Here is a 23,360-nt window from a genome sequence, read left to right on the forward strand (position 1 = left end):
ATGTAAGTTACTACACGCCACCCAACAGGCTGTAAACAGTCTGTAAACAGTCTGTAAACAGTCTTATGATGTGTGCTGAAAAGAGCACGGGCACGTGAACCTGTCAAACTTTACAACTTTTGTGTTGAGAGGAAAATAAGTAGCCAACAGGTTTAATAAAGGACGTGCTACAAAGCAAAATACCAGCATTAAATGTTGCAGAAACAAAAACTCTACGATTGAACCAAAGTTGTCGTATTGAACTAGAAATGAGAAACACTTGGTAGCTTGAGAGCTTCCTGTTCGCTTTAGCATCAGTATTAGCATTAGTTACCTTTCTGGATCCTGCGGAAACCGGAAGAGTGGCTGTGTGTCGGATTTGCCGCTAGTACAGTTCGGCACCGCGCAGCGACTCTGCATTATGAGTTTGTGTCATAAACAAGTTTGTTGCGGTGAAATTCTTTCGAGGATAGCCAACTATGTTGCTAACGCTAGTTAGCTGTCAAGCCACCGTTGACGGCAAGATAACTTCCGATTTTTGCTTTCAAAATAAAATACATTGCGTTTGAGTAACAAAATAAGACTGCTTTTGTAAAAACACACCTGTTTTTTGCAAAAAAGCCTATGTTATTATTCACAGGCCCCTTCAATAGTCACACAGACTAATAACAATGATCTTGCTTATGCTTTTTGTTTTTGGTTGTAATTTTGATTTTATTTTGACGGTTAATTCTCTTCATTGGTGAAATCATTTTGAGCTTGATATTTAACAACGTGCATCAAAACCGCGCGCTTCGCTTCTTTCCCATAATCCTCAGCAGTCAGAGCCAAAGGTTGACAACATGCCATGGCTTTATTCAAAAAATATTCCCAGTGGTGCTGCGCTTTTTGTGAAGTTTAATTAATAAAATAAAAACACACGCAGTCGTTATTATGGTCATCACAACTGTAATGTATGCATTTGTTTACTGTTTTCAAAATGCCATTCTCACTGTAATGACTGACCTACAGATCCAATCTCATTATAACACAGTGGAGGTGTCCACTATAAAAACGTCATATATGTATACATATTAGCAATCATTTTAAGGACACACACCCACATTAAAAAATCTGTATAAACATATATTTTACACAATGTAAAAGTCTGTTCCCCATGCCATTAAAGCCTGTTTGAATTTAATTATATTGAATAAAATAATGTCCTCAAAAGAATAGCTTTCCCTGATGATGTGAACTCCCTACTGGAAGTCATAGCTTGTCCTCAGTTTTCACAGTGGTCGTGGCGGCTGTCATGTGTTGGGCGTGTAGCTGTTTACAGTGACCAGTATTCGTGGAATCCTATTTGGTTTCAAACATTCAAACAGAGGAGATGCTGAAAACAGTGGGACGGAAGAATGCAGCCACTCTTCTTCAATTCTCGCTTACTTTTTCAGACACACTATTGGTTCATTTTGTTATCTCGCGAGACGAGCCCGGCCAATTGCAGCGCAGCAGCGCCAAGTCAAATCGGCTGGTTTTCCGCAGGGAGGCAAGCGAAGTGTTTTGCTCCGGGCTTGTGCTAACGTTACTGTACAGAGGCTTCCTCTTCGCGTCGTACAACAAAAGATAACAGCAGGGTAAGTTATGGTTTATTTTTTAACGTTATTTAAATATAGTTATAGATAGAGTTGGCAGACTTGGATAGAAATTACGGCCAAGCGTACAGCTAACGTTTACTCGTTTTTATATCTCATGTCAGCTAACGTTAACGTTACGCCAGACACCTTCAGTCAGTGCGTGCTAATATTAATCTACCTTTGCGTTTTGATTAACATAACTTACACAACTACTGAATATATTATAGGATATGAGTACATTATAAAGAGTAGATGTTATTTACAGAAAGGCATGTTCAAACTAGTCCATAAAGGGCCGTGTGGCTGTATGTTTTCATTCCAACCGAGCAGGATCACACCAGGCTCGACTCATTTAATCAACTGATGTGATCAGTCCAATTATTAATGTTCTTGACTGGCTGGAACACCAACCTGCAGCCATACGGCCCTTTATGGACTAGTTTGGACATGCCTCAACAGTGTGCGGGAGTTTGGTGGGCAGCTATAGCTGTTGGGTGTAATAAGCCCTTACTTACAGACCAAGTATAACCTCAGCATGCTACATGCTGTCAATTAATTATATCTATTAATATCTATCTATCTATCTATCTATCTATCTATCTATATATATGCATTTCTCAGGGTGGTAAATTAACTATTCAAAATGTGTACATCTACCAGCCACTGACAGATACTTGTTACCAATCAAGTAAATAATAATTTTGTGTCTGAAATTGACCAGCATTTGGCTGACGCTAATTTCCAACCCTGGTACTGCTTTGTTCACCTTCCAGAAATCTCCACTGCCTGGTTGATGCTTCGCAATGGAAAATATTGCAGTTTCAAGACGGAACCTCAAGAAAGTAAGTTATCATATGAAATACATGTCTTCTTATGTTGTCTGCTAACTAAGTTCTGTTCATTTTTTTTTTTTTTTAGCTAAAATTCAGCACTTAATTCACTCAATGGTCTTGTTGTTTTAATTATATTAGGGAAACAAGGAAAATTCTCAGCCAGCAAATGGAAGCAAGTCCTTTATCAAAAGAGATAAACCGTCTGTTCCCTTTCAACTGAAAAGCAATGAAAAAGAGGAAACTGTGGCAAAAAATGGTCCTATTAAAGCCAAGGTCAAACAGATGGACACCAGGTCAACATCTGGTGAGGCTCTGAAAAAGGTAAAGACCGTGCAGAGAGATGGGAAAGGAGCTTCTGTTACTGATGTCAAACGACAAACACATAGCCAGGCCTTCCTCACTGAACAGGCTGTGAAAGGAAAAAAAATAGCAGCAGAAGGTCCAAAACCACCAGCTGCTGTGCCACCGCCAAAATCTGCTCTCGGCATGTACAAAGGCAAGATAGTAGAGTCAAAAATTGGAGCCATTTGGAAGTCAAGTGCCACCGTGGGCAGGACAGATCCAAAACCATTAGCACCCAAAACAGAGAGCAAAAGGGTTGGAAATGTGACAAAAATCAGGTCCAAATCTGTTGCTGACCTTCCTGGGCGTAGCACACAAAACCCTGCACAGACGAGGTCCAAGTCAGTTTTAGATAGACCTGCGAAGGTCTCCAGGCCCGCTGTCACCAGCCGTCCTCCTGCTGGATTCTACTCTGCTCGCCCTCCTGCCAGAACCGTCCCAGCAACACTAACCAGCACCAGTACCAGAAACACTAATATGGCTTTTACCAAGAGGAGTGGGACTCAGAACTCAAAGCCAAAGATTCAAGTGACAGAGAAGGTCAACAAACCTCCTGTCTCAAGCACCATCAGCCAGTACAGATTTACCATGGAGACTGCCGAGGAAAGACAGTATGTTTTTCGTTTTGTATATAAATTCTTGACAATAGTGTTAGTGTACAATAGAAATGTTCAAAAATGTTTGTGGTTCCTTTGCAGAGCGAAATTGGCAGAGTGGCTAGCTTCCAAGGGCAAGAATTTCAAGAGACCAGCCATGACAGCAGCAACACTCTCAAAAACCAAAGCCTCTGTAAAACCCAAAGCTGATCTCAAACCACAGTCTGCACCGTGCAACCCTGAACCTGAACCCAGTCTGGTGGCACAGAAGTCAGACTCTGCTGCTCACTGTGCAGATACCCAGGAACCAGAACTAACACACAGCCAATCTCCAGTGATCATGAACACCACCCTGGACCTGCTGGAAAACTCTGATGCAGATCTGCTCAATGAACCACAGGACAGAGTGGATGATGTAAGTGAACAGGCAGGGTTTCTGTTGAGGTTTCAAAAAAAGTTCCCTTCCACACCAATAAAATCATCTTTTTCATTTTGACAGATTGTTGTGAACCTGTGTGATGCTTTAGAAGCCATGGCAACACCCTCCAGATGCAGCGATGGTAAGCTCACCTGTGTCTTCCCACTGTGGCTTTTGTTTGGGGCAGAGGGTTTATTAAGTCAGTTCTTAAAAATAAAGGATCTACTCAGGTCACTGGCATTCGTGGCCTAACAATGAACACTAGTTACTTTATACAAATACTTCTTACACAGACACTCATCGTTTTTGTTTCCATTAGATATTTCACAGGTGACAGATAAGTGCAATGATGTTGAAGTAGAAGATAGCGAACCAAAGGATGAAGGTAAAGAAGAGGGGCTGAAGAATGAAATGCCTGAGGTTGTTAGCGAGCAGCTGAAGGTCGAGAAAGTGAATGATGGAGGGGAAAGTGATGACCAGGAAGTGGAGACTGATGAGGATGATGATGATTATGAAGGAGCAAGTGATGATTGTGTGATGGAGACCACGCCACAGATGGAGGATGCCTCAGTAGTTAAGTACAGTGTGAAGACCACTCCATACCTGCAAAGGTGAGTCCATCAACTTACTTATGCAGCTATTTATTTGCCTAATAATTTTAATGATTTCATTAAGTCACTTATTTTCACATGTAATACAGTAGTTAATCTTCAAACATCCCTTGTTCAGTGTCAAGAGGACAATTGAAGATGATGTTGGCAGAAGTGCATCCAGGAGAAAGAGCAACATCAAAGATCTGAAGTTCCTGACTCCAGTGCGCCGTTCCTGCCGTATCCAGCGCAAATCCTCCCGCCTGCCGACAATGCTGCTCGATCAGGATCCCTGCGTGTCGTCACTGGCAGAGTTGGTGAAGCTGGATGACGATTCAAACGCCTACATCTATAGAAAAAACCCTGCACTTCTGAAGGATCTGCCAGACCAGCCTGGAGTGTGAGGAGCTCTGTATGTGTGCCATTCTTAAAAAAAGACTCTTCAGATGTATGTTCCTGGAGCTAATGGACACTTTATACTGTTACTTTTTACTAATCTGAATGTGCAAAGAATTTTAATTGTCATTTAAATCATTTTATCCTTTTGGGAGGGTGGGGACATAATTCCTGTCTAATTCTTTTCTGAATGTATTATAGACTGCACTATAATTCACTACAATAAAAGAATGTTGTCTTATCTTTACGCTTTTATGTATTTCTAAAGTTGATAAAACAATTGAATCTCTTTATCATACCGCCAACATACTGTACAAATGAGAACACTGGTCACAAGACACATTAAGATCCAGTAACAGACAATTTCAAGTTCATTTTGGGAGCACACTGGGTTAATAGTTGAGGGGAGTGTGGCAAAAAGGAATGCCATGCAAGTAAATATTCTCAGTAACAGAACAGCCTTTGACCTTCATTAAGGTGTTGGGTTCAGATTTTATACAGCAACCCGTTGCACCAGCTGTGTAAGTTCAAACTTTGTCTAGTTACAATAATTTACAGTAAATTAATACATTAGTTTATTTAATTCCTAATTGTAATTCAGTAACAAGTTATTCTTTCAACTAGTTATGAATCTCTGAGACCTATAACAGCTGTCTGGATCAACGTAGTTCCCACACAAATAGAAAAAAGGCAAAGCACTATTTTATCATGTTTAATCCCACTTTAATTGACCACATTGTAAAAATCCAAAAGGCTCTTAAATGAGCACTGCTTTCTTTGACCGCTTCATGGCAATTACACTTCCTGACATCAGACTGGACGTTTTGACACCAGCTCCCTCTGATCCCAGATGAGACATTTCATTATAACAAAATAAAAAAAATGAAAATCATCCACAAAAAAGAAAAAAGAAAAATCTCTTGGATGCAATTTTCTTCCCCAAACAAAAGTATAAAAAGTACTCTTTTCCCACTCATCTGCAGACCACAGGGGAGGGCGTTCAGTGCTGTGTGCTAAAAGGCTGTTTTCACTGCTGTCTGAAGGTTTTATGTCCTTGAAAGACCCCGGTTGTCCAGATCTTTCACCTAAAACATGAAAAGCAGCACGTTAGAAAGTCCTCTATTACAATGTTCAGTGTGTTTATATAGCCTTTTGTACTTGTACAATGGACAAGCAGAGCTTTATATAAAAAATAAAAACAGACTAATCTATCATCAGTCTGATATATTCCTAGTGGAGCTGCAATTATTTTCAGATTATTCTATTGGTTAATAGGTTATTTGTTTGCCCCTCGAAAAACAGTAAAAAAAAAAAAGTCGTCACAACTTCCAAGAGCCCAAAGGGATGTCTTGTTTTCCAACTAAACCCGAAGCACCAGTACTGGTAAATTCTCACATGAGAACCTGGAACCATCAAATGTTTGAAAAAATGACCAAAAGAGTTGATTAGTTTTCTGTCAATTGATTAGCTGACTAATTGTTGCAGCTCCAATTCCAGGTTCAAGCACATCTATCTATGCTTAAAAATTATGTTTATTTTTTATACACAGGTCTCTCTTGAAAAAGAGATCCCAATCTCAATGAGACTACCCGTTTAAACAAAGGATTAAATACATAAAATAAAGAATTCATTTGATCAAATTCTGTTGTTTTCCCCTCAATCTGCAATGTCTATAAAACTTTGTGATTTCCAAAGAAAGAGTTCCAGAAGATCTGACCCTGACCAGAAAACCAATCTGGGGTTCCAAACCGTCCTTACAGACTGATTGATGATATGTCACATAAAAGTTAGCCATTTTACCTTGTATATCCTAACCAGCCAGTGCTCTGTTGTGTAGGCCTCCTCCAACACATCCAGTTCGAAGTCTTTGTTCCCAATCTCAGCGTTCCTCACTCTGTCATAACCAGGGGGGCGCTCTGCAGGGGAGATCATGAAGATCATCAGAATTACAGTACAAGAGGATGTAGTTTTATGTAGAAGGACATGGATATGTATGCATTTGTTATTTATGTCTTTATGTCTAAGCACAGAGCGCCTGATATCTACTGCCGTTATGCTCAGTCTTGCCTCGTGGTTTTTGCACAGTTCTGTCTCACTATGAATAAAATATATTAATGAAAGTTAATTAATCATCCTAAACAGTCCAAAATGCTTATTCACAGTATGCCTGATTGCTAGGTAAAAGCAGGTGATGCACGATGACCAAGAGGCCACACTCAGCTGTACAGTTACTTACTGGCCTCTGTGTAGACCTGGCCGAAGCGGTAGTAGCACATCTTGTACATGAGGCAGTTGAGCAGGACGGGCGAGCCCTCGCGGTCCACTCTGAACTCTCCGGTGGGAGTGTAGTAGTCATGCTCCTTGATGTGTTTGCCTGTGTCTGTGCTCCCCCCGATACGGACCATCCACAGAAACTTGTTGATGTCTGTGATGCAGACAGAGATCCATTAGAGAAGTGGTGCTGATGCCTTCCACAGTATCATGTATCATTATTCTAACTATTTAGTGTAGAAGTGAGTTATTACAGTTAAGCTTTTCATTATTTATAAGGTGAAATCGAATCACATCTAAAAACAAATGTAAAGAAATGCAATTACATGTGTGGGTGTCTGGTAACATTCAAATAGCATACCTTAACCTTTGCAAACACACTATTAAACCCAAGTCTATTAAATCAAATCAACTAGTGAGAATGTGTCTGTAGTCGGGCTGCTTTAAGAGCCACGCTGACACTCTGATCTACAGATGCTTGGGACGTACCATCTGAGGAATAGCCCGTCAGTCCTCCAAAGATGACCAGGACATAACTGACATCCAGCTCCCTCATGATCTCATAGGCCCTCTCTTCTGTGGATGCCATGGCCTACAGAACAAACAGCAGCCCAGTCAGCACAGCAGCTGTTTATAAAGACAATTAACCCCCGAAGGCTACCCAGCTCACCTGTCCCACTCTGGAGATGTGTGTGTTGTTCCACGTGTTGTTGTCCACTAGAATGGTTCGATTCGCCATGGCAGTTATCTGATAGCCATAATCCCACCACGACATGACTTTGGCATCCTAGAAACAGAAAATAACTTAAATAATAGAATGAAAACCATTTAATGTAATCATTCATCAGTTCATTCGTAACGCTATTCAACAACTCCTTACGGATTGACTTATTCTGTATTTCTTTGGGTGAGACTGACCTCAGGAGTGTTGTGGCGGAGCCAGTAGTAAGCCTCTCTGAAGTCATCAAAGATGATGCGGCTGCCATCTCCTCCACGGGCTGACAAGACAATTGAGGGAGAGGAGTAGGCTTCGCTGGTCACCCAGGTAGAGTGGAAGGTGTATGTAATGAGGAAGAAGGCCATGACCAGAATCATCCCACTGGCAACCTGGTAGGAATATACAACACAGGATGTGATCAGGTTTTACCCTTCTGTCTGTGGGACCACCAATGTGCTTTTAGTCTGACTGCCAAGATAAAACCTCTCTGCTATGCTTCTTTTTAAATAAGAATATAACTGCATTTTATCATCTGCACAAGAGAGATGTTCAACTTTAAGTACCAATAACATTCCATTACAACTAAAAGTCCTGCATTATTACACTGTTGCCAGATAAATGTACTCATGAGCCTTGAAAAGGCCACAAGAGAAATCAGAAGGGTCATGAGACGATTCATGGGGAGAAACAAAGAAAAACTAAGTTCTGCTACACTATACTAAAACTATATATATTTTTAAAAAGTACAGATAGTAGTTAAGTATATTTCCACCACAGGAAAAGAATATATTCATGGTCTCTGAAACCATACTTGAATACTTAAAGGGAATATACAGGCCATATGTCCCAACTCCCAATTAGTATGTAGTGTGGAATTTGGACACAGCTATAGCTTTGTTCCACCCTCTAACAGCTATACCAGCACTCTCAACCAGCCTCTCAGAGCTCCTACCTCATTTTTGATGGGGTAGGTGGAGTCCTGCTGCTTCTTGCTCTTCTTGTCTGGCCGGCTGACATCCAAATTCTTCATGTAAGTGGTTAGCACCTGGGACACACCAATGCCTGACAGGATGCACATGACTGGAGCCAGAACCAACATCAGACGCACCTGAGGAGTACAGTAACCCATGTGATGTGTAAAGTAAGTGCAAATTCACTTTCCTAAATACATGTTCAATGCTGTGAATGTGACAAACTTCAAAAAGCAGAGTACATGTAGCTCTATACAGGACGTACCATGACAGCAGAGAAGTACATGCTGGTGACTCCATACATGATGATGAAGATCCTGGCGTCCGACAGGTTGTTGAAACAGTAGTAAAGACCAACTGTAAGGAAAGGGAAGGTTAACTGTCAGTCAAAACCCCAACAGGGATACAAAATGACTTGCATGATAAATGGAGTGCTCATACAGTATAAACCCCTTGTTACTCTGTGTGTTTCTGCAGAGTGTACACTTGCCTGGGAACATGAAGACCAGCAGCTGGAGGTCAAAGTAGTAGGAGGACCAGGTTGTGGGCTGGTGCTCAGAGACAGAGGCGATGATGGGGATGTTGTTCTTGGCATAGGAGGGGTCCAGCAGGGAGTAGAAACGACCAGTCCATGGAGAGATCTTACCTGAGGGAAATATACTTTTGGTCAGTCCAAAGCAAAGGAACCTCAAATCAGTTCCTCACAGAAGGAAAGGAGAAAGTATGGAAAGAGTGAAGAAAAACAAAACAAGGGTTTTCCATCCACTACGTTGCCCTTTGCCAATGTATCTACTGGTGCACCATGTCAACCCTCTTACCAGTCAGCATGAGAACAGTGCCCACAGACAGCAGGATGAAGCCCACCAGGGAGATGACGCTCTTGAACAGCACCTCAAATTGCTGGGCATTGAGCTTGCTGCGTAGGTAGTCCACAAAGGCATGGATCTGGCACAAGCCGAACACACCGAAGGCTGCCATGTGCTCTGATGACTGCACCGGCTGGTACATGAGAGAAGATGGAGAGGGAGGTGAGCTAGTTGTAGCAGAACAGAGTGACACAGGACTTCACTCCTTTGGCCTGATAACAATACTATGACTTTGCGATTCCGACCCGACTAGAGTACCTCACGTGACATTAGGTAGTACTTTTTCGACTTACCTGGAAACCAACAAAAGAGATCTGCATGGAGAGGATGGTGCCCAGGCAGTAGACTGTGCAGTAAGCCACGTAGATGCGGTGAGAGAAACGGCCTGTGAGCATCAGAACCAGGACGTGGAGGGGGATAAGGTTGATCAGGAACACGTAGCCACCCCAGGAAGAAACCTAGATACACACAAACACCTTATCAAGACCTCAGTAAAACAGGTAATTTAGTAAAACATGCACTTTTTTAGATCTACTTACCATGTAGAAGTAGGCCAGTGCGCATATGGACGACCAGTACACTGACCCTGTTTTGACAGCCTTAATCCACATGTAATAGGTCAACAGCATGCAGAAGATGGCAATACCTGAATAAGATAGCACAGAGGGATTTCATTAACATTCTTCTGGTGATATTATCTTTAAATAACATTGCTATACATATCAGGTGTATACCTTCATTATCGTAGGAGCCAGCAACAGAACGAGAGATATAACCTGGCACCACTGCGATCATGGCGGCAGCCAGGAGCCCAGCACCTGCATCCTACACAGACAATATATATTTAGTGGCAATAGGGTGTACAGTCATACTTGTGGGGATCACCACAAAGTATATTTAACTCATGCACAACCTTCTAAAGAGGCACTACAATGAGATTTCCCATGAAGAGCTGCAGCTGTAGTTACTAAGTTGTGATATATGCATTACTAAAAAGAAAAAAAGCGGGATAAGTTACACCTTAACAACTAAATAGTCATGCATGTAAATCATAAAATGCCAGAATTATACTCACTAATGGTTGAACAGCAGTTTTTCTGCCACACAGCATCCCTTTTTCATCAATTGCAACTATTTTGCAACACAGTAATCCAGTAGAAACCTAATTATTGATATCATATTTCAATATCGATCATGCCAGCCAGAAAACTAATGGGCGATGGAACTCCATCTTTGATCATTAATTTGGCACTTGTCTCATGTTAGGACTGTCAAAACTAGTTGCCCCAAGTAATTGTGGTGCAACCAATTAGTAGCTGATTTAGTAACAAACTAACTATAGTTACTGAGCCTCTAGTGTCGACCTTACACCCTAACTTAGGAGAGAATTTACACATAGTTGGTGCAACCCACTGGTTTACTCGTCTGAAGGATCCTGTGAGTGTGTGAGTCCATTCTGGATCAAAAGCTCTCTTTTTGCTGTCTACTTTGCTCTTTTTAGAGCACAGCATGTGAAATTACTTTTCTTTGACTCGCTTAATTCTCCGACTGTCTCTCATCTCGTCTCCCCTGTGTCACATAAGCTGTGTGTGTATGTCACTCAGCAGAAATGCAATGCACAGATTTGATTGGCTGAGTAGCCAGTCACGTGGGATGAGTCTGGGCCAATAAACAAGTGCTGTAAAGGCTACAAAAACTGCACCAGTTAAAATCCAAATGCTCCGGCATGCTACAATGACTTCTACAGCCTAGCGTTTACCAGGCAGAGAGAAGGAGGGAAGGATCTAGGATCTCTGGAGCTTACGACAAGAAACAAAACGTAAGGATATCTCTGCTGCTTTGATTTTGAACCTTCTTTTTCTTTTTTAAAGCAGTCTCTTCAAGTCCCTGAATTTGTGCAAGTTAAACTGATGGAGTGCCACTTAAAAGAAATATTATTATTTATAACCTAATATAAAATAGTTTGATGTATTTTATTATGTGTTTTTACCTTCAACTCCTTGGTGAAGTGGTAGGTCACTATGGCAGTGAAGGAAGAGAACAAGGGAGCCAGGAAGACACAGACATTACGGATGTCAATGGTGATGTGGAAAAAATGTAGGACGTGGTACAGGACGGCAGACGTGATCATCAGTCCTGGTGACAGAGGAGAGAGGGAGAAAAGACGTGAGGTGTGAAAGCAGACTTTCTACATGAAGCCCATTGACATCTCTTCAGAACCGTACACACTTGAAATCTACTTGTACTGCTGCTTTCATTTTCTCTGATTCCTACCTGGATAAATGGTGCCACCAATGATCCTCCCCAGAGGATACCATGCCCTGTCATCAAACCAGTTGTGAAACTTATAAAATCCTTCTTCAGCCAGGAAGCGGGTCGTACGGTAGTTGAAGTACCTGGAGATGAGAGTGAAGGTGAAGGTGAGACAGTTCTTTACAGAGGAAAATCTATTACCAATGGTTGGAGATGACCATGACAGCAGTGGCACTTACGGATCAAACTCATGGATGACGCTTTCAAACCTCAAGACGGAAAAGAGTCTGGTGGAGAATGCTGAAGAGAAAAAGTACATGGATCAATGCTTTACATGTGTTCATAGGATTCTGGAGGCCATGCTGCTGTGTGTGGGAAGAAGAGCACTCACAGAGGACAGCGGCCATAGACAGGATAAGCAGCTTCAGCAGTGTGTCCTGTTTCTCATAGGACAAACGCAGGAAGCCCAGCTTGGTCATTTTGGTGAGGTTAGGGACAGCTCACCGTACTACCTAATGCGAGAAAGACAGGCACTGTGAGGCAAAAAACCAACAGGAGCTGTGAGAGTAAAAGAGGTCCAAACAGGAGGAATGTGGCCACAAGTCCAACACTGCCTAATGATAGAAGATTTATATTTAGAAAATCCTGCAAAATAAGAACATCTTTTCATGGGCAGGGTTTAAGAAGCCAGACACTCAGAAGAAAAAGGAAAAAAAAAAAAGTCTTTTAGAGTCAACTGATAGGTCCAGCCCAACCAGATAAGGCCACGCACTGCGATGTGGCGTCAGGAACCAGGAAGCACCCACGATGGAAGACTTCTGCAGGGATTTGTGCCTGTCTTCTTCTCTTTTTACATCTTGCAACCAAAGTTTTTCCAAAGTGAAAACACAAACAACAGAGTTCTAATTAATGCTAACTCTTAAGGCAGTACTATCAGAGCGAGGCTTAAGTTACAAGTACTGACAGCTAGCTAACCAACCTTTCCAACATCACAGAGCAAGGGAATGAACAGCTGCACATATGGTAACTAGTTAGTTATTAACACGCGTCATGTGCACACTTTAAACGAATGCACGCATTGATGGAGATTAGTCAGCATCAGGCCGGCGAGTGTTGATGATCCATCCAGGTAAAAGTATGAGCAGCTAGCTAGGCTAACCTGCTAGCTGCTGTATAATGAACACCCTAGCCCCGCACCTCTTCTCTGACTTATGCTGAAAACATGAGTGACTCCTTCCCAAATGGCAGCAGGACAACAGCCTGAAATAAAAATTGTTGCTCCTAAATGAGCAGAAAGGTTTAATATTTGATGTTGAGTAAGACTCACCCGCTCCGCTCCTGTTACTCATACACTATTCACACACAACCTTCACTGAGACCTGAACCCGCCCCAACCCCGCCACGGGGCGCGTTTATTGGTTGAGCGTCAGTCAATAGTAATCCCATTGAAATCTGATTGGCTCTTTAGCTGTCAATCAAATTTGGTTCCCTACCTTGCCGCTGTAGTGTAGTGACGTGTCCTTAGTGAGGAAAGGAAACGTATCGCCCCCTACTGGTGTAAAACTATCAGGACTATATATTCAAAGCCAGAGACGGTAGGTATTAACAGTTAACAACTACATGAAATTCTAACATTAACAGCTGGTTCCATAGTATAAAATCAGTAATCTATCATCTAGAGCAGTGGTTTTAAAACTAGGGCCAACAGGGGCCCTTGAGTGGGTCATAGGGGGTCCTCAGCAGGAGGAATATACTATTTTAACTTCTACCTCACTTTTTGTAAGTTGAAACAAAGAAAGAAAAGGTTGGCTGTTTTTATTGATAGTAATATTTATATTATAGTGATCTTAGTTTGATCAGTCTTTGACTATGAAGACCGTTCATACCTAAGGGACCTGGGAGCCCCAGGGGTCCTTAAGGAGCCACCCAGAAAAAATATGATTTTACCTCTACTATTATTTAATTGACGGGAAGTTGAATTATAATAACTTCTGTTCATAGGTTTCCCAATTCTGTCAATTACGGCCAATCTACAGTATAGATAGTTATGGAATATCAGACTGGGATCCCCAATACTACATTTTATCAAAAATGTTTTGGAAATGTAAGAAGCTACACCCACATATGTTGCTCAAAGTAAATTATGAGTTGAGAAAAATAATAATATACTTTTGTTGCCTCTTCATACCTGTTAATTTATAAAACAATTACTTTGTGCTGTCTGTTTCTTCCTGGGTTCATATCATTGACAGTATGTTCATATCAGATGGCTGTGACCAGGAGCCAGGCAGTATGCCCGCTTCTCAAGTGACCCCAATAAATTACTTTCTCACAGGTTTACTGCTCTGACATACAGAACTTACTATATGTTGTGGATTGCATACCCACAATATCTGCTTATTTCAACCTTGCTCTATTATTGGATGGTACACATTTGTTAGAAATCAGTGTTAAGTGTAGAATAACATTCTACATTTTCTCTGCAGTTTAAACATTAATCCATGTTTGTGTTTTAATAGCTCTCAATCTATCTTCACTGTCGAGTTTGATGCCCTGCCTTGTCCTCACCATGGTAGCAAAACCCCAAACACAGTGATCAAAATATTGAATACTGACCAATTTTATTGAAATTAGACGTATTACTTTTACAAAATCTCACTCACATATATCAGTCCACACAAACACTATGCTCCTCTTACAATTGCACACCGTTTCAAAATCACAACCCCTCCCCAGGGCCATGAGCTGTGATGTGTGAGAGAGAGGTTGGTGACTGGGTCACTGCATGGTGGCGGGCTTGTTGAACATTCAGGATGTATTAACATTATATATACAGCACAAAAACCAGCCGATGATCTGTTTTCGCTTCAGCTCTCTGGGGGGAAACTAGAGCAAGCGTGTCAAGGCTGATCACCCATTTCTTAAGATATAAAGACTATGTGACTCCTTCCTTTATTATAGAGCTTAGCATTGCAGTGGTTGGTGTGAAATAAACAAAACAGAGATGCAGCAGTTTGGCAGTGTCATTTCACCTATCACCTACTAAATTCACACAGACTGAAAACGCTTAGGCAGCTTTTTCCTTTGCTGGTGTCGCCTCGTGATTTGCAACATCTACATCTCATCAGACAGTGCAGAGAAATTTTACTGTGGCATGAGAGACTCGAGCAAATCTTGAGTCAACACACAAGAGTGACTTTGTTATTTGGTTTCCATTAATAAAGGTCACCAATCCATTCTATAGCAGCTCTTGAACCGATTTGTATATTCTACGAAAAACAAAGCTCTTACAAGATAAAAAAGCCTCCCTTTTTAACTATATGTTATTCCCAGAACTGCTAGGAAACCTTCGTTCAACAGAGAAACGTATCGGTGTGCAAGAAAGCATTCAATCTGTGAGGAAGGAATGTGACTTGCAACATCAAGAAAACATGTAGTGTAGGGAAAACTGACTGTGCTTTGCTTCTAAATGCAAACAAGGCCCTTCAAGGTTAAAAACCATCCTTCTTTAGTCACAACTTTGTTTAAACATATCAAAAACTACATGCCTTCTTGTGCTGTCATTTATTAAAGGAGAGTCACTCAAATGGCACATTATACAAAAAAAAAAATACAATAAAAGAAAATTCACAAAAGAAGTCGAGAGCTGAGTATATAATGTGTTTTGAGTGTGAGGCACCGGGCAGTCGATTTTTGTGTCACACTGAAAATGTGTCTGGGGGGGTGGTGCCGCAAAATGAGGAACCAGAGGGCCCGAGATTAGATAAAAACATGTAAACCCTTTGTCCTAAACCGCACACCATCTTCATTAAGGGGAACCACACTGAGTGAAGTCACTCATCAACTGTTTTTCTGTCTCCTTCAAGTGATCCATCACTGGGTGGGCAGAGGTCTCTGGCGGGTCGGGGAGGTGTGGGGGGACGACAGCCTCTCTGAGGAGGTGGACGACGTCAGGGAGGACTGCAGGTGGACCGTCTTGTGGAAAAGCTTGTTGCTGATCAGCACAACCAGGGAGAAGAGACGCAGCTGGAAGTGGCTGAAAGAGTGGAAAACACAAATGTGATGAGTGACGTGCGTTTAAAGAAACTATTTGTAAAGAGAAATTGTAGTCTTTTATTTCACACTTACTACAGCTTTGTTGGCGTCTTGGCCTCATTAGCGCTGATGATGAACAAAGGGAAGAGGATGGAGAACAAGCAGCCACTAAGTAGAAAAGAAAGAACAAAAAACATTACACGCAGTAAGAACAGTAATAGATAACTCAGCCCACAGAGAACATGAGGTCTGTTTCCATTGTGCCCTCTTGCTCTTGCGTGTTGTAGTATTTTGGAAATATTCCACATTTTACCAGTGTCTTAGCTAGTGTCTCTAAAGCAGTAGTTCTCAACCTTTTTGGTATCAAGGACCCCCAAATTGATACATATCCGGCTGCAGACCCGTAGATGGTGACATGTAGTCTAAGCAATCCTAACTGTATCAGGGTTTCTGCAGTTTTAAAGAGATTACATTTAAGACCATTGTTAATGCAATTTAAGATCTATTTTACGTCCAGGTTGCCAAAAAGTATGAAGGATATGAAGCAAAAACAGTATTGGTCCCATGTTGGTTGTATTTTGTAGTTGTTATACAGCATGATCAATACACATTTTTCCCAAACACATTTAAAAGTGAGACTAAAAAATGCCAGTAAATGTTAACTTAATGAATCCAATCCATTTAAGACCTGTCAGAATCATACTAAAGACATTTTAAGGCCTAACATTCAGATTGAATTTTAGACTGTTTAAGACTCTGCAATGATAATGTGTAAAAGCCATCAATCTGATCAAGAACTTGAAGTCTTACCTGATGATGTATGAGGAGGGCAGGGCGGTCAGCAGAGCCATTGGCAAACCAAAGCCGAAGTAATAGGGCCAGTTTCTCTCAATATTGGACAGCCGTTGGTGCATCTCAATGCCTTAAACACCAACAGTTTTGTTTGAGTTCACCATCATCATCAACCCAGGAGATTTATTTTGGTTGTAGAATGTAATGTGTGTATCTCACCATGGTTGAACCAGCGATACTCAAAGCAGTACAGGGAGTAGAGCAGAGACATGTGGAGGAGGCTAACCATCTGTCCAATGGCATCGATGGGGAAGAGGCTAACAATCATACCCTAGAAAACACACCACACAAGAGACATTTTATCTCATTTGCTTTAGCTTAGAGAGTAGAGATGTTGTATTTATTAAAAATTAATGCAGATCAAGTTGTGCGGCAGGAAAAGTCCTCAAAACAACTAACAACAGATCTCTTTAAAGGTTTCTGAAACAATTTCAGGAAAAAAACAATCCCATGAAGAGTGACACCATACAGCGTTTTATATTTTGAACATTCTCTGAACTGACTTGTGAGTCTAGAGATGAAATAGTTTGCCTGATGGAGAAGATGCTGCTGAAAGTCATTGTGAATGACCAAACTGTTTCTGCAAAGTGCAATTAAGCATCTTTGCACGTGGTTTATGAATGCAGGGTTCTATTTATAAAATCATTTTCCAGGACCTTTCCAATTTAGCATTTTTTTCTTGACAATACAGGACAGCACTTGCTCACAAACATTTAAAGTCATTTCTTTTTTTTAAGGACGCACAGTTCATGATGAAGTGTCTCCGGTTCATTATAGGTCATTTTGTTTTACAGATAATTCATTTTGTAGAAAGTAAAGTGTTTTGCAACATTAAAACTGGTGTGCATGTATTTATCAACCACAACAGCAAATTTAAATTTGATCATTAATAGGCTGTATGCATACTGATATGACCATCCACAGCATTTCTATTGGGCCTCTCTCGAGAACTTCACTCACAGCTCTGGAAAAAAACAGACTCAAGGCCAAAAAGATCACTGCAAGTCCGCTCATCTTCGCGTCCGTCATACCACACAGCTCATCCTACCTACAGTTGAGTTTCAAACAATATATCCACCTACGTAGGCGATCTCAGTGAGGGGCTAAAATACAATGAAACATTTCCAGGAGAACATGGATTATTTCCAGAATTCTTGGTCATTTTAATGCATTTCCAGGTTTCCATGAGTGGGAAACTAGTTTCTAAATGTCCACGTTTTCCAGGATGCATGGGAACGCTGGGAATGGCATGACTTTGTGACTCAGTCAGATAAGTGAAATCATTTTCACACTACCTGCTGTTGAGGTCAGTCACTACCTACAGTGACTGACCACAACAGCAGCTGTACTGTTACCGTTCAACTCAAACATCCAGTGTGACGACTGTGAAGAGAATCAGATACGACAGTTCTGCGTGTACGCACTATAGTGGGATTTTATAGTGCCGATACAAAGAAACGCAGACAGAGACAAAAATGTACCTGAATGAGGAAGAGTGCCTGGAGAAGGAGGTTAAAGAGCATGTCTGCGATGATCTTACTGACGCTGGGGAACGGCTGCGCTTTACAGCCAGACACTTCGAATGCTAGGTCAGCTATATCCTGCAACAGAGAATAACATATTTTACTGATATCTGCATCAGTGTAGTCAAACTATAACAACATTATGAGAAAACAGAATATCAAATTATTTTATTTAAAATATTTTATTAAAAATATTATAATAAAAAATATTATAATAAAAATATTTTAATAGGCATTTCATACTATTATTCCCTGATCCTCTCACAAAAACAACAAAACATTCAAACATTTATGTGTATACTGTTGTGTGCCTGCAGACGCATCATAACAAAATCCCTCTAGGGATGCCTCATTACTTCACACCTGATTTAATCGGGTTCAAGCAGCTGGAAGGCTTTTATTGTGAAGTCCAGTTGAATGGTGTGACTTCAGTTCACCTTACTGCTTAATAAAAGGTCATCTAAATCTACAACATATTTATCTTTCTGTTGATAAAGGATCAGTTTGTAACACAGCACGGGGAGAATAGACTTGATTACAATGTATGGCAGAGGCTGGTTTTATGAATTGCAGCCATTTTGGTAATGCAGCCCATTGTGACACCAGCTGTATTTTACTGTAACTCTTGTACAAAAACTCATATTCCACTGACAATAAAATACAACACATTATGCAGAATGTCACAAAAGCTATTGAAGTCCTGTGTAACGGGATCTGTGCATAGATTTTAAAAAGGCCACCTGTCCTGCCATAACATCATTACAGCCTAGCAAAGCAGGGCCCAACCTGGAACCAGATGGCGTTGACTATCTTGCTGAGGACGAACAGAGGGAGAACCCAGAGAGCACTGAAGACGGAGGTCAGGATGAACTCTAACCAGGACCACACACTGCCATGGAGGGATGGGTCACCTGGAGCAAAAAACAAGCTTGTTGACTGACTGTTTTTCCTGCCACAAGTCAGGGAACCTGCCCTAGATTCACTAGCATACATACCGATGATTTTTGCTGTGAGAGTCTGCAGCAGTGGGATAAACACCCGGTAGAAGAGAAACAGACTGAGCTGGAGAGAGAAAATGAAATGCTACAATCACTCTTCAACTCATGCTTCCCCACACAACAGGCTTTTTAAAATCTGGTATTTGGCTTAGATCGTTTCATGGACATTTAAAGGACAACCTGAAAAAATACACAACCAGGAAATGGAAATTAAATTGAAAAACAGGAACAGGAAAAGCTTCTGAGGCTTTGCATTTATATAACCACATTCAAGATATTTTAAGACTTCTTTGGGAACTGCAGACAGCACCCAAAGGGATTATGAAAAGAGGTCATTAAGGCCACATAACATTTCTTTAGCTGACATCTGCAAGAAGGACTTGATCCCAAAACTGTACAGAAAACTAAAAGATAGGTTTGGGACAACACGTGGCTAAAGAACAGCCATCCAGAAAACTTGCAGCTGTAATGTACTCAGTGGGGTTCAGTGGTGAGGCTGTACTGTAAAAGCAGGTTAAATATCTCACCCAGAACACTCCTCCATTCCAGGCACAGCACTGAAAAATCCTGCTGGCTACTTTGGGTTCACTGAAAGAGAAAATAAATGACAACATCCATTACTGTTGAATAATAAAAGGATAGTCTGGTTTCACTTTAATTTTACTTTCCTTACTTAGCCAGAGTCAGACACACTTGAATAGATGCTATTAACATGTTTCTGTTTCCAGAGTAAAGGTATGTATGGTAACAGTCCTTTTTAATGAGGATATATTACAGCTGCATGGATTCATGACTGAGGATGTTGTTGACCTAAGTTTAGCACTTTCAAACTCCTCCTCCTTTGCTAGCCTTGGTAGAAACACCCAACTCACCTATCTCTAATCTTAAGGTAAATATAGTGATGTGTTTGGTGGAGCTTGTAAGGAAATGCACATCATGAGAGGAAGTTCTACCTAAAAGGATCATTTCAGGTCAGTCAAGAGTTGCATTCCCAGCTTTTTTAGAAAGCTGCAAATAAATCCGACACATTAAAATATCATCCACGAGGCTCTCTGACACTGGCTAAGGAAGGAAATCAGTAGCAGCTTTTTGTTCTGGCCTACTTGTCCGGTTTGCGCTCTTCACTCTGTGCCCGTCTCTGTGCCAGGGCCCCACTGGCCCTTCTCCTCCGCTGCTCTTCCCTTTTCTGCTGGATGCGGGCATCCAGCTTGGAGATTGTTCCAATCCCCAATATGGAGTCCTTGATCCCCTAGAGAACCCAGAGTGAGTAGAATACACATAAGGTGTTTGTTTCAGACTTGTCAAAATTACTATTGTAATGGAGCTTTGAAATGTCTCAATTTCTTCAACACAAGAATTAGGCCGATGCAGGTATTTGAAGGCAGATCACAACGGGTTCTGTACACAAAGCTGTGTATAGCCAGTACTTCAGGTCAATGTTCTGTTTAATTCATATCATGACGACCACAATTCTTCCTTTTATCAAGCTGGAAAACCCTCTGAAACAGCATTTAGGCTATTTAGTAAAATGCTCCACAACACTGCCATCTTTCCTCTGCCCAACACTGTTAAATGACCACAGTGTTCAATATTACAAAATAAATAATTATGAAATAAATAATCCCTTTAACAAATTGTGTAAAATATATAAATGAANNTAAGAAATTATTAAAACTCAACTCCTTATTATTTGTGATTATAAAATGTTTCATCATAACAGACAATAATGTTATTTCGCAATAGACATTTATGTTTTAAAATGTTGCCCTGTTTGCCATTCTTCCCAACTTATAGCCTTGATTTGAACAATAATGCTTAAGTTATTCCCAATGAGGCAACTAGGTGCACATTATACACAGACACATTAACATCTTTTATAATTATTCTAAAGACAAACATTATCTTTGGACTTTTTTGAAGTACAGCCAGAAAGTACACAAAAACCTGTACATCATACATCAAACATACATCAGTCAGAGAATGTGACGGAATTTCTGTCACACTACAACAAATATACGGCAGTACAGACTTCATTAAGGTAGTATTTATTTCATTTATGACATGCAAGTGTTGCTTTTTTTGTGTTCACCCACTCTAGATCTGTATGGGATTCAAGGTTTTGTCTTTCTAGATTTAGATTGGTTAGGATACATCAGTGTGTGACAACTACAGTCTTTAATCTGCTTAGCTGAACAAACAAACAAACAAACAAACCTAAAAAATAATCTCACTGCTCACTTTAGGTACACCTGGACAATCTAATGCAATCCAATACTTATACTGGACTATATTATATTAAAAGTGTAATATTATGCCACCCTCATGTATGTTAATGAGGTCGACGTAATATTACAAAAACCCTTCAATATAGGTGTACATAATAAAGTAACCAGTAAGTGTATGTCTCTGCGTCCTCAAAATAAAGATGAATGGATCCATTAGTTTGAAAGCATGGATCTCTTTCACTGTTACTAACTATACAACCTGTGGCTCGTATCACAGCTTATGTATGAGTACTCTGTGTGTGTGTGTGTAGTGTGTGTGTGGTGTGTGTGTGTGTGTGTGTGTGTGTTCTGACCGTCGCAACATTGCGGAGGAAGGCCCTGACGCTGTCTGTCATCTCTGGACCAGCTGCAGATCCATCAACTGCAGAAGGAGGGGGGGGTGGCGACCTGGTGGTCAGCTCTCATGGCAGGGAGGGGCTTACCCAGTAACCTGCCACAACCCAAAACCAAGGAAACAAAGTGAGGGCAAGAGCTGGCAGGTGGACCACTTTGTAGAAATGTACAATAACCTTTCAGATGCAGATCGAAACAGCAGCAGACTCTCTTCGGTATGCTGGGTATATTTGCTAGAGGCACATTCTGCAGAGATTTAGCTTGCAGTATAAGATCAACGTTGTTTACTGAATTTTCCACCCATGTCAGCTTTATCCCGTAGCATTATTTATGCAATGCAATAATTACATTTTGTGCTTTAAGACATGGTTTTTATGTGCACACATGAAAATATAACTTTACAGTATTTCCTTGTTATTATTTAACATCAAAGAACAATGAAAGTTTCACATGCTTGACAAAAACACTTGAGACAGTTCAATAACAAACAGCTGTTTAGCACCTTTCCCCATACTTGGGATATTTGGTAGCCATTTTGAGCTGATTTGCATCTGATGTGACTTTAATGATGTTTGTTTTGAACAATCTCTCGTCCACCCAACACATCACTTGATAAAAAGGTTATGCTAATGTATGACAGATTCAGTCTGATAAGACACTAAAATGCGTCTTATTTGTTTGACTAATCAGTGTTTCCTTTGTCCTAAACAAAACACTATAAAAACTATATGTGGTCCTTAATTCAAAAAAGTTTAATGTAGATCACAAAGAGACAGGACCCAGATTATTTACCGACGGCGTCAATTGTATAATGTAAAAGGAGAGGTAAACAGGATCTGGTGTTATTAGCTTGTCAACCTTGTTCGCTGAAATTAGAGAAGCACAGCTAATGCTAATGTCAGTTTAATAAATGCTGCTATTGTCTCACTTGTTTATCAAACCCTTGAGTTCGTCTGCATGGTAACGTCAACTGCAAACATCTCTTATTCTAAAAAGGACTGCGTCGTTGTCAATTCTACTAAGAAAGTGAACATGAATTGAGCCAGTGTCTTTTGGTGAGACTGTTTGTGTGAGTTAACGTTAGCAAGCTGACTCAGTGGGTTAGCTCAAATAGGTGCTGCAACTAACAGACTGCTCAAACAGCTGGCTATCTCTGGCCTGCCCACAAGTCTTAACAATCTGATACGTGAAGACCCTCACTGTGTAACTAGTCTGGTCCGCATGATGCCTCTGGTCTCATAATCTGTGACTTTCGTTGGTTTGTTTGGTGCTCTGCTAGCTTCTCTCTGTGTTGCTAGCTAGCTGTAACTGTTAACGCTCAACTAATTTAACTGTTGTGTTTTCCGACAGACAACACCTCAACACGCGTCTAAAGTCAGCGACAGAGCACACAGCTAGCCGCGGTACCTTCCTTACCTCATGCGACAGGCTCAGGGTTATGTTAACTTCGTTAATTCTTTCTTTTGCCCCTTTAATGTGACA

At 40.9% G+C, this 23,360-nt stretch overlaps 4 protein-coding genes across 4 annotated transcripts in view; 1 reads left to right on the forward strand and 3 right to left on the reverse strand.

The window, feature by feature from the left end:
- Positions 1-517, reverse strand: part of thap12a (THAP domain containing 12a) — a 4,333-nt gene extending 3,816 nt beyond the window's left edge. Inside the window, exon 1 of the mRNA XM_035666654.1 lies at positions 314-517. Coding sequence (XP_035522547.1) covers positions 314-399 — 86 coding nt within the window. The 5' untranslated portion in view covers positions 400-517. The remainder of the gene's footprint in view (positions 1-313) is intronic.
- Positions 518-1,124: 607 nt separating this feature from the next.
- si:ch211-266i6.3 (cytoskeleton-associated protein 2) lies at positions 1,125-5,019 on the forward strand. The gene is made up of 7 exons (XM_035666656.1): positions 1,125-1,598; positions 2,372-2,440; positions 2,570-3,384; positions 3,472-3,784; positions 3,869-3,929; positions 4,107-4,398; positions 4,517-5,019. The coding sequence occupies exons 2-7, from the start codon at positions 2,402-2,404 to the stop codon at positions 4,779-4,781; spliced, it is 1,785 nt and encodes a 594-aa protein (XP_035522549.1). The 5' UTR covers positions 1,125-1,598; positions 2,372-2,401; the 3' UTR covers positions 4,782-5,019.
- Positions 5,020-5,471: 452 nt separating this feature from the next.
- On the reverse strand, positions 5,472-13,254 carry stt3a (STT3 oligosaccharyltransferase complex catalytic subunit A). Its single transcript, XM_035666655.1, has 18 exons — positions 13,180-13,254; positions 12,244-12,364; positions 12,092-12,152; positions 11,874-11,995; positions 11,590-11,735; positions 10,334-10,424; positions 10,139-10,245; positions 9,893-10,057; positions 9,552-9,732; positions 9,224-9,379; positions 8,999-9,090; positions 8,715-8,870; positions 7,963-8,151; positions 7,715-7,831; positions 7,534-7,636; positions 7,010-7,198; positions 6,574-6,689; positions 5,472-5,858 (listed from the first exon to the last, which is right to left on the reverse strand). Exons 2-18 carry the CDS (start codon positions 12,329-12,331, stop codon positions 5,820-5,822), a joined length of 2,118 nt encoding a protein of 705 aa, XP_035522548.1. The 5' UTR covers positions 12,332-12,364; positions 13,180-13,254; the 3' UTR covers positions 5,472-5,819.
- A 1,200-nt stretch (positions 13,255-14,454) lies between these two features.
- Positions 14,455-23,359, reverse strand: ei24 (EI24 autophagy associated transmembrane protein). The gene is made up of 11 exons (XM_035666495.1): positions 23,295-23,359; positions 21,839-21,975; positions 20,364-20,509; positions 19,788-19,848; positions 19,258-19,324; positions 19,049-19,173; positions 18,221-18,340; positions 16,899-17,010; positions 16,698-16,809; positions 15,981-16,055; positions 14,455-15,888 (listed from the first exon to the last, which is right to left on the reverse strand). The coding sequence occupies exons 2-11, from the start codon at positions 21,878-21,880 to the stop codon at positions 15,726-15,728; spliced, it is 1,023 nt and encodes a 340-aa protein (XP_035522388.1). The 5' UTR covers positions 21,881-21,975; positions 23,295-23,359; the 3' UTR covers positions 14,455-15,725.
- Between the last annotated feature and the right edge of the window lies 1 nt (position 23,360).

Source organism: Morone saxatilis, unplaced genomic scaffold (genome assembly GCF_004916995.1).
Source record: "Morone saxatilis isolate NCDOM2014 unplaced genomic scaffold, NCSU_SB_2.0 Contig20, whole genome shotgun sequence".
Classification (NCBI taxonomy): Eukaryota; Metazoa; Chordata; class Actinopteri; family Moronidae; genus Morone; species Morone saxatilis.

Coding starts and splice junctions, on each gene's coding strand:
- stt3a (XM_035666655.1), bottom strand. CDS start 12,331: ATGACCAAGCTGGGCTTCCTGCGTTTGTCCTATGAGAAACAGGACACA. Junction 10,425..11,589: donor ACTTCACCAAGGAGTTGAAG/GTAAAAACACAT, acceptor TTGTCTGTGTAG/GATGCAGGTGCTGGGCTCCT. Junction 9,091..9,223: donor GCTGGTCTTCATGTTCCCAG/GCAAGTGTACAC, acceptor CTTTCCTTACAG/TTGGTCTTTACTACTGTTTC.
- ei24 (XM_035666495.1), bottom strand. CDS start 21,880: ATGACAGACAGCGTCAGGGCCTTCCTCCGCAATGTTGCGACG. Junction 20,510..21,838: donor TCCTCCGCAATGTTGCGACG/GTCAGAACACAC, acceptor TGGGTTCTCTAG/GGGATCAAGGACTCCATATT. Junction 15,889..15,980: donor AAGACGCCAACAAAGCTGTA/GTAAGTGTGAAA, acceptor CCACTCTTTCAG/CCACTTCCAGCTGCGTCTCT.
- si:ch211-266i6.3 (XM_035666656.1), top strand. CDS start 2,402: ATGGAAAATATTGCAGTTTCAAGACGGAACCTCAAGAAA. Junction 2,441..2,569: donor CAAGACGGAACCTCAAGAAA/GTAAGTTATCAT, acceptor TAATTATATTAG/GGAAACAAGGAAAATTCTCA. Junction 3,930..4,106: donor ACCCTCCAGATGCAGCGATG/GTAAGCTCACCT, acceptor TGTTTCCATTAG/ATATTTCACAGGTGACAGAT.